Genomic DNA, 9184 nt, shown 5'->3' with positions numbered 1-9184 from the left:
ACGGATGAAATGACAGCGTGGATAAACGGTTGGCCCAGGACCACACGACCAATCAAGCACAAAGTCATCTTACTGCGAGCTGGGTGTCTGTCCCCTGACCCCACACCGTCTGCTGGACTGGCAGGGGGCAGGGAGAACAGAGGGCACTGCCTGCTTGTTCTGTGCCCAGGGTGACATCAAATTTGCCAACCCTCTCCCGACATTCCGTTCACGTGCCCTTGGGGTGCCAAAGTCCCGGGGCCAGGCTGGAATTCGGGACACATCATGCAGGGTGGTGTATGGATTTCTGGACTTGTTTGCTTTTAGTTAAACAAACGGGCTTGACTTCAAAAACTAAGTCCAGACTGATCAATAATCAGAAGTCTCACAACTCGAGAAAAACTTCACGTTCGTTTTATTTGAATGCATTCAATAGCATAAATGAGAACCACCCACCCATTCCTCCAGAAGGAAAATAGGCCTCTTCGATCACACCAGATCATCCAGGCAAACATGAGACTTCATTCCCTTCTCATCTAAAGCCTGAATTCTAGTTTCAACATACAAAAAAAGGGAAAGCTGGTAAAATTGTATTAGTAAAATTGAAAAACATTGAGGCAGAAAATGGAATTCGAAGCACGACTTCTTTATACACAACAGAAATTCAGTAAGTTCATTATTTAGAGCCCCATTTCTTGTTTTTGAAACTGCCAATCGACGGATTTATGTAACAATCGGCCACAAATACACGTTATAGCACAGGCTGGTAATGTTCAAAAGAAAGGATTTGGATTTAACAATCGCTTTGAGTGTTGACTGTCAACCTCAAAGGAGGCTGTGAGAATATGCTTTATATCGTAGAGAAGAGGAAACAAGCATGTTGGCATCTGCAGTAAGTACGTGGACCCACCTGTAATTCTCATTCCGGTGTTGGCAGGATACACACCGCCTAGTTATTTCTTGACTAACTTGCCCTCCTCCCCTTGCTCTCTCCTCTACCTAAACCAGGGAGGGACTGGGGTTGACCTCAGGGGTGGCCATCTGCCCCAGGCAGGCTGTCAGACACACCAAAACACAGACTCTCAATGATTATTTGAAATAATAATTCTCTTACATATACCCCCACCGATGCAGATGCTTGAGCGGGGAATTCATTCTCTTGGTACTCACAGACATGGGAACGAAGGCCGGATCCGAATTACTAACTGATGAAAGCGCTGAAAGTATTCTGAAGGAGTTTCACATTCTTTTTCTGGCTGCCACTCATCAGTAGTGTGGCCCTTGGCAAGACATGAACATATAACCCCTGCTTTCTCTATGAAATGGATCTAATGTCTACTCCATTTATCTCATAGGATTGTTCTCATAAGTTCCTTAAAAAGTATATGTAAAATATATATAAATAAAACATAGTATAATTGTTATTGAATTATTTGAAGAAATTCATTTCTTTCCCATAATGTAGAATTGGATACTTTCTTTAGGGTCTAAAAAATATATTTATTATCTAACAGATGAAAATAATTAAATTACAGAAAAACCTAATTATAATTCTTCAGATTCACAAGGCCCATAATTTACATGGCAATGAGCTTGCCAGTTGGGCACTGAATAAAATCACTGCTGTATAAAATGGTTCATTCAATCATTCTTTGGGGATGCAAACTCAAGTTTAGCAAACAATGACACTTTTAAAAACTAATGTTGACATTCTAGGAAAGGATTAAACAAATTAAGAAACCATAGCCAAAAAATCTTTTAATGTGATCTTATTAATTTCCTCAAAACCGAATGATTAGAAAACGGAATTTGAATTATAAGTCAATCCTAAGTCTTTGTCCCCAGTATCCTCGTACAGCCATAGAATGATCAATAAAGAGGTACCATCGCCAGTAGATAGGAATGCAGCTTTCAGTTTTGTGGAAACACAGGTTCTAGTTGGTAACCAACTTCCGGCGCTCAGCGTTTGGCGATTCCTGCCTTGAATACTAATCAAATAGTAATGACCCTAAGTTAACACTAATGTAAATCCCTTAACATTTCTAACGAGGAATCCTCCGACAGACTTATGGGAGGCTAGAACGGACCATGGAGAGCACGTAGCCCAAACCTCATTTTATAGAACTAATGGCTTCGATGCCTGGCAGCATTTTATATCAGAATGATCAAAGACCTAAATTACTGGTTATTTCTCTGGATAATGCTCGATGCCTGTGCACTGAGCGTGCAGAATATGCCACGTACAACAAAAATGTCTGCAGCAAGTGAATACTTCCTCTTATTTAAGAAACAAGGTAGCAAGTTATTTCCATAAATGGTATTGCAGATTTGGGTACTTTTCGTAAATTCTGAACCTAGGATTTAATAGTGCTTCCTTGGTTCCTGGAGGATAAAATTGAACATGTCTAGAAACGTGCAGCACGACGAAGGTTAACCACGCTTGCTTTCCTGCTCTGCATTTATTGGGGCTACAGAGACTAAAACAGCGATTTTCCTCTCAAATGATCGGAAAAATACAACAGCAATTCCTTAAATACATAACAAAACTTTCTGGATTGCGAATCAACATGAGATGTAATAGCCTGCAGATATATCAATTGCACAGCTTTATAAAATGTCATTCATCTAAGGCATTATGAAATTGTCTTCAGAGCAACACATATACACACGGTTCTATATAAATAAAGGCATCCATTTATGAACAGAAAGTCAAGCACTGTGTAGAGAAGGGTAAAATAATACATATTTAGATTCTGAAGAATTTTTAAGAGACAATTTGGGGTTCCAAGAAACAGTGATTTACATTCAACTAAACACGTAGATGTTCAAATCTAGACAGGTAAAATTTTCATGATGCAGGCTACAAGAAAATTCACACTGTGAATTATTTGTTTTTCCAAGGCCTCTTTATCAAAATAGAGATTTCAAGTCCAGAGCCACCACCCATTGCATGAACAAACAGAACGCCTACGACTCTAAAATTCGCTTCCAATGTGCCTTTCCCCCTCACCTCCCTACCCAATAACAAGAGAAAAAATCCCAGAAGGGGAGCAGCTAGATGTTGTGCCCTTGTATCCGTTTGTGTTTCTGGATGGGGGAGGTTATTGCATCCCGATTACAATTTGGTGAAGGAGTTCTGATTTCTATCTCAAATAGACTATACTACCCCAAACCCAAAGATTTTTGCCGCACACCCAAACATGATCACGTAGACCCATATTTCTTCCTAGTGTAGAAAAAGGATCACTGACAGAGGAAAGAGACAGGTTCGACTCTCTCACTGGCCAATTATCCCAAATGAAAACATCAGTCTCTTGTTACTGAGGTTGTCAGCTCTCTCCTTTGTAAACAAAGTTTCTAGCTCAGCTTACATCTCGCCCTTTGATGCACTAGGGACGTATCTCGGTCTAACCCACCAACATATTTCCGTTGATTCCCACAATCTCACACAGGCCAATTCACGTAGCTATATAAGGAAGAAGTCACGATTTTCCAGGCACTTCTCAACATTTAAAAACTTAAATCCAGTTGTTTAAAATCTGTTTCACAAACAACCCCCCTGTCCCCTACAAAAAGGTAGCTGATTCTGGTACAGTCTCTCTGTGAGAAGACAAGTTCCTTCAGTTTTACCAAGGAAACAGTATGGAGGTTTTCTTCTACCTTCAACTCCAAATTTGGGCGCTCCGCCTCTGAGAACATCGGATGTTAGGTTATTCTAAATCAGCCCCTGTTTAAAGATTCTTTGTGGAATCCAGCTTAGAGTTCACTCGTGCTGGAGGACACTGCCACGACAGACATTCTTGATACAAAAATGCAATTTCGGCTGAGTTCCTGTGATCCCCTGAGCAGTTATAAATGCCCTTTGCTATAATGAGGCAGTGTTAAGACAAAGCAAATTATTCAAATATATGTACACTTGTCTTTAGACTAATATGAAATACATCGATAGAAGAGGGTACTCTTGTTCTGAACCGTTGAGAGTTTCAAAGGAAAATAAAGACACATAATATTGAGAAATTTCCAAAAAATCATTAAAAATGTTTTTGGTTGGCTGCCATTCAAAAGTTTTCCCAGAGTTCTCATCTATGTTCTACACACATGGTAAAGAAAAATGTACACGACCAAGAGATGTACTATACATAAATCAGTTATCAATATGTACGTGTGAACTAAAGTTCCTTAAATATACACGTCCCCACTTAGGATACATTCCATTACATCGGCAAAGCGTCGTTCTTTAATAATAGGTCCAGGATAGCAGCAATTTAATAACCTAGTTACCCAGTTACCTCGGGAAAGTATGATGGGTTCTGACAGTCCCTGATGCAGGGTCCTTAGTTTCAAGGAGAGCTCTCGACAAGCATTTTACATGTTCTCATGAAGCACCAGGCTACGTTGCTAATGGCAATTATGTAGTCCTGTCATTGGAGAAATGTTATTGTCTTTTCAAAACCCGTTTATTCAAAATCTGACCCACGGATAACAGGAAAAATAAGTCACAAAGGCGATACCCACCCAAAGCATATATGATACATAAAGCATTTATATTTTATTTCTTACATTTTTTTTGTTGTTTTATCAGTGCCTTGTACACACAGAAAGTATTTGGATTGCCCTACCAGATCTGAGAGAGCAATATGAAACTCTGCTGAGAAGAGAGCTGTTCCCAGTTGTGTTTGAAAAGATGTAGATAACTTGGTTATCGTGTTTTTACAAACTGAGATGGCATGATAGCATACTAGGCGTTGTTTTAAAAGAGTTAGGTTTATGAGTCTATACCTTTGGGTAAGTTATGAACTTGCAACCAAAATTTACATATATAATATGCAAAAAAAACCCTTTAGGTTGATTTATAATAAACCATATTCGTCCCAGAAGGAAAGACAGAATGGCTTTGAGGAAACGTTTATTTCGTGTGTACCACTGGACAGACTCACGCATGCCCAATGGATGGAAATTCTAGGAAGGCGGCAATTTACGTGGACTGGTGTACACATGGACTTTGCTACTCACTCCTGGTGTGTACTTTTAGGTCCAGCTCTAAATGTGTGGGGTGCACGAACACAGAGCTCAGGAAAGGTCTCTGTTACCTATGATGAAGGTTTTTAACCTCAGCCACTCGACCCGTATTTCATAAAAAACAATCCTGTAGACCACAGCTACCGGCTGTAGGAGGAGAGTTTATCACCTTAACAAAGATGCACTTGCCAAGGGAGAGCTGCTCGATCAGACCGCATTGTTCTACAGGCTGCAACCCTTTCACCTGGAAGGGACAGCTTCCTCTGCACAGCAGTTTCTCCTGCTTGAAGCTTAGATCACACACGGAGAAACTTATTGTGTTTCTGCCAAGTCACTGTGGGGATGCCTGGAACAGCACACCCAGGAGCCCACAGAGGCAGAACCAACCTATCCACTCCCCCAGATAAGCAGCCTGCTGTGCGGCGCTTACGACAATTTCCCCTTCAACAGTGTTATCCTTTCCCTCCTACGGCGGTGGGGGGGGGGGGCGGCGGGAGGGGGGGTTCTCCCATGTTTCTCATCGTGGTCAAATCAACACAGAGCAGACTCTGGCTGCTCAGTTGTGATGTGTGTTGCCAACCATGACAACACACTGATTATACTGAATGTTCACTCGGGCTCCTTGAATTTGGCTGGAAGTTGAACAGTCCAATGGGATCCTTCGAAGGATAACATGACGATGGGTTGGTTCCTTCTCAGCAACCTCAAAGCTTCCCGACATGCGCCACAGACATGGCCAAGACTGCAGAACCCGGGTCCTTCTCTTCACACAGGCTCGGCCTTTTCTGATGGCAAAGGCAGGCAGACAAGTTCAAAGTCTGGACACAGAGGCACTTTCAAAGTTTGGCAAGGAGGAGGCAAGTTCACTAAATGGGGCTTAATCACTGTGCTTCTCATTAAAACCCCGGACGTCTGTGGCACGTGGACAGGAGCGGAGACCTTTAGGTCGTGGATGGTTCATGCTTTTTCTTCTTGCCCCGACAGGACTTGCAGACACAGCAGATTATACACGGGGAAGCCAGGAGCAGCAAGGGTGAAGTCACCAGCGCAATGATGCCCAGCCCCACCAGAATCCCCACCACCTGGAAATTCAGAAGAAAAGCCTACTTCAGCAGTTCAGTCTTCCTATATGGATACTATACCATCAGCTACAGACTGAATGTTTGTTTCCCGCCCCCCCCAAAAAATTCATACATTGAAACCTTAATGTCTAATACAATGTTATTTGGAAACAAAGGCCTTTGGGAGGTAATCAGGACTCCAAGGGTGGAGCCCTCATGATGGAGTTAGTACCCTCATAAAAAGAGACATCAGAGAGCTTGCTTCCTCTCCCCCAGCTCGGTATCCTGTGGGGACACAGTGAGAAGAAGGCCACCTACAGACCAGGAAGAGGGTCCTTGCCAAAACCCAACCACACTGGCACCTTCATCTCGGGCTTCTGTCTCCAGAACTGGGAGACATACATTTCTATTTTTCAAGCCACCCAGTTTTACGGTAATTTATTCTAGCAGCCTGAAGAAAGACATCACCTCAGGCATATGAAACAGTTATAATTATGGGACCTTTCAGCCAGTGCCCAGCATGATCCGAACGGGATATAAAGCAGGGAGACAGCAAGGATTAGATCAGAGGTGAGAGTGACAAACCGGACACTAACCTGAGCTCTGGCACAAGCTCCACGTAAGCCCGAATTGTTGATGTTGACTCCCTACCCGAGGCTCCTTGACAGCCTCATAGGGCTGCTAATAATGATTACTAGGCTATTAACACTGACGCCCTTAAAAGGAACATAGTCTTTAATAAATATGAAATACTGTTAAAAATAAACCAGGACGGGGGCGCCTGGGTGGCTCAGTCCTTAAGCGTCTGCCTTCGGCTCAGGGCGTGATCCCAGCGTTCTGGGATCGAGCCCCACATCGGGCTCCTCCGCTGGGAGCCTGCTTCTTCCTCTCCCACTCCCCCTGCTTGTGTTCCCTCTCTCGCTGGCTGTCTCTCTCTCTCTGTGTCAAATAAATAAATAAAATCTTGGAAAAAAAAAAAAAAAAACCCAGGACGCCCTTTGAACCCGCCACAGAAACACACAATGGCATGTGCAGAGGGATCGAGGCCCCCAGCAGGGGCTCACAGGATTTTAAAGCAACACCTTTTATAGGAAATATGACTTCCAGGGCTTTAGGAAGTCATTCTACCATTTTTTCAAGAGGAAAGAATATCTGCCTTGATTCTGCAGGTCGCTGTTAATGACTTGGCCGCTCTGGAGCCCTGCCCCTCTCCTCATCCTCAAGGGGATCGTGCTCATGAACTAACTTCAGGCAGCTGCCGCATTACTTTCCCCGGTCCCCCACCCCAGAACTCCCCAGAACCTCCCAGGCTGGGATGGTAAGTAGAGAACAGGGTGGGGAGGAGGAATAGGTGGGCCTTTTAAGCCATCCCGAGTCCGGTGTATCTCCTGCTCGCTTAAAGGTCAGGGTACCTGCGTTCGGTTCCACATCACGGAGGCTCTCGAGTGGCCCAGCTTATTCCTACACGGCCCTTTGTCATAATGTCTGAGGAAAATGTCATTCTGAAACACAAAGAGAGAGGTTTCAGTAAACATGCTCTTTTGAACTGAGAAATAAATACTAACCACATGAGATCGCCTTGGTGGAAACAAAGGCTCTTTGAAGGAATACAAATGGCGGCCTCCAGGAATTCCAAGGCCGCAATCTTTAGAATATATCTCAGTACTTTTACAAATCACTGAGTGAAAACAGATCAGAATCATCAAGACTCTTGACTGAGTCTAGAAAGCATTAGAGTCCTGACCAATCATCTTTGAAAGGTGACTCTAGCACAGGTGTGACGTGGACTGAAGATCAGGAGTGGAGAGCATGTAAGATAACATCCCAGCGGCCGAGATGGGAAACACAGACATGGGGTCCTAAGAAGGTAACTAACTAGATGGGGAAGAAAGAAGAAATCGCAGATGAGGGGAAAGCCACCAGGCAGAGGCAGGAGCCTGGTCGAGAGAAATGACAACGGAGAGTTGAACTTTGTTGGGAAGATGATGGCCACAGTTTAGACATGTGGAACTCGAGAGACACTTGAGACATCCAAGCTGCAATGTTCAAAAGGCAGCTGATTACACAGATGAGAATTTTGGGGAAAAGACAGGAATCAGCATACAGGGGGTGGAGAAAAACCACAGATGTAGATGAGATCACCCAGGGAGAGTGTAGACTGACAAGCAAAGAGAATGTCAAGGTTGGGGGGGGGGGCTCGGGGGCTCAGTTGGTTGAGCATCTGACTTGAGTTTGGCTCAGGTCATGATCTCAGGGTTGTGAGACACAGCCCCACGCCCAGTGCTGAGCCTGCTTAAGATTCTCTCTCTCCCTCTTCCTCTGCCCCTCCCCCTTCTTGTTTTCACACCCTAAAAAAAAAAAAAAAAAAAAAAAAAAAAAAAAAAGAATGAATCAAGGAGGCATCTGGAAAGGAAACAGAAGTGACCAGAAAGGCAGAAGGAAAGCTGAAGAGATGTCATCACTGAAACAGAGGCAGTGAAGACGTCAAAGGCAGCAGAGAATCTAGGTAAGAAGAGGACTGAAACATCCATTGGATTTTACCCAGAAGACAGCACTCAAAGCCTTGGCCAAAACACAGTCAGGGCTGCAACGATGTGTCAAGCTGAGTGCACTTCAAAGACTGGAGGTAGGTATCAACGATGAGAGGGGATTATGCTGTTCTGAGGCTTGGCTTCTAAGAGAAGGAGAGAGAGAGAATGGTAGAAAGGGAGACAAGTAGGCTTGAGAAAAATGTGACTCGTTTTTAAATGGGACACAGCTGAGCCTATGGAGGTATTAGTAGAAACTGAAGTCACAGGAGAGAGAAGACATAATGGAAGGGGACAAATCTCTGAGGTCCCCAAAGCAGAAGATTAAGAACATTTCGTCCTCTGAAACAGCAGGAGCAAACTCGACACCCCAGCAAAACTCAAAAATCCCTCGGTTTGGGCATCTGTCTCAGGCTTGGCTCTTGGACAATCATCCTGCTTCCAGACTCATGCTCTGAAACTTTCCTACAAAGATCAACACCACCATCTGACACAGAACACTTGCCGGGAGAAAAACATCATTACCAACAAGCCAGTACCCCTGGCGAAAACCGAGAAAATGAGATCTCAGAAAACAATGACCAGAAAAAGATGTTT

At 43.7% G+C, this 9184-nt stretch overlaps 1 protein-coding gene across 5 annotated transcripts in view; it reads right to left on the bottom strand.

Annotated features, from left to right (window-relative positions):
* Nucleotides 1–375: 375 nt before the first annotated feature.
* RNF144B (ring finger protein 144B) overlaps nucleotides 376–9184 on the bottom strand; it is a 77354-nt gene continuing 68545 nt past the window's right edge. For 4 of the 5 annotated variants that reach the window (XM_040645099.1, XM_040645097.1, XM_040645100.1 and 1 more), the window contains 2 exons: nucleotides 7472–7561; nucleotides 376–6080 (listed from right to left, as the gene is read on the bottom strand). In XM_040645099.1, coding sequence (XP_040501033.1) covers nucleotides 5940–6080; nucleotides 7472–7561 — 231 coding nt within the window. In that variant the 3' untranslated portion in view covers nucleotides 376–5939. Of the gene's footprint in view, nucleotides 6081–7471; nucleotides 7562–8452; nucleotides 8734–9184 lie in introns of those variants that run through there. The other variant, XM_040645096.1, reaches the window with a different exon arrangement.

The sequence above is a fragment of the Ursus maritimus genome, unplaced genomic scaffold, assembly GCF_017311325.1.
Source record: "Ursus maritimus isolate PB19 unplaced genomic scaffold, ASM1731132v1 scaffold_30, whole genome shotgun sequence".
Lineage (NCBI taxonomy): Eukaryota > Metazoa > Chordata > Mammalia > Carnivora > Ursidae > Ursus > Ursus maritimus.
This window is presented reverse-complemented; position numbering and strand designations above follow the sequence as displayed.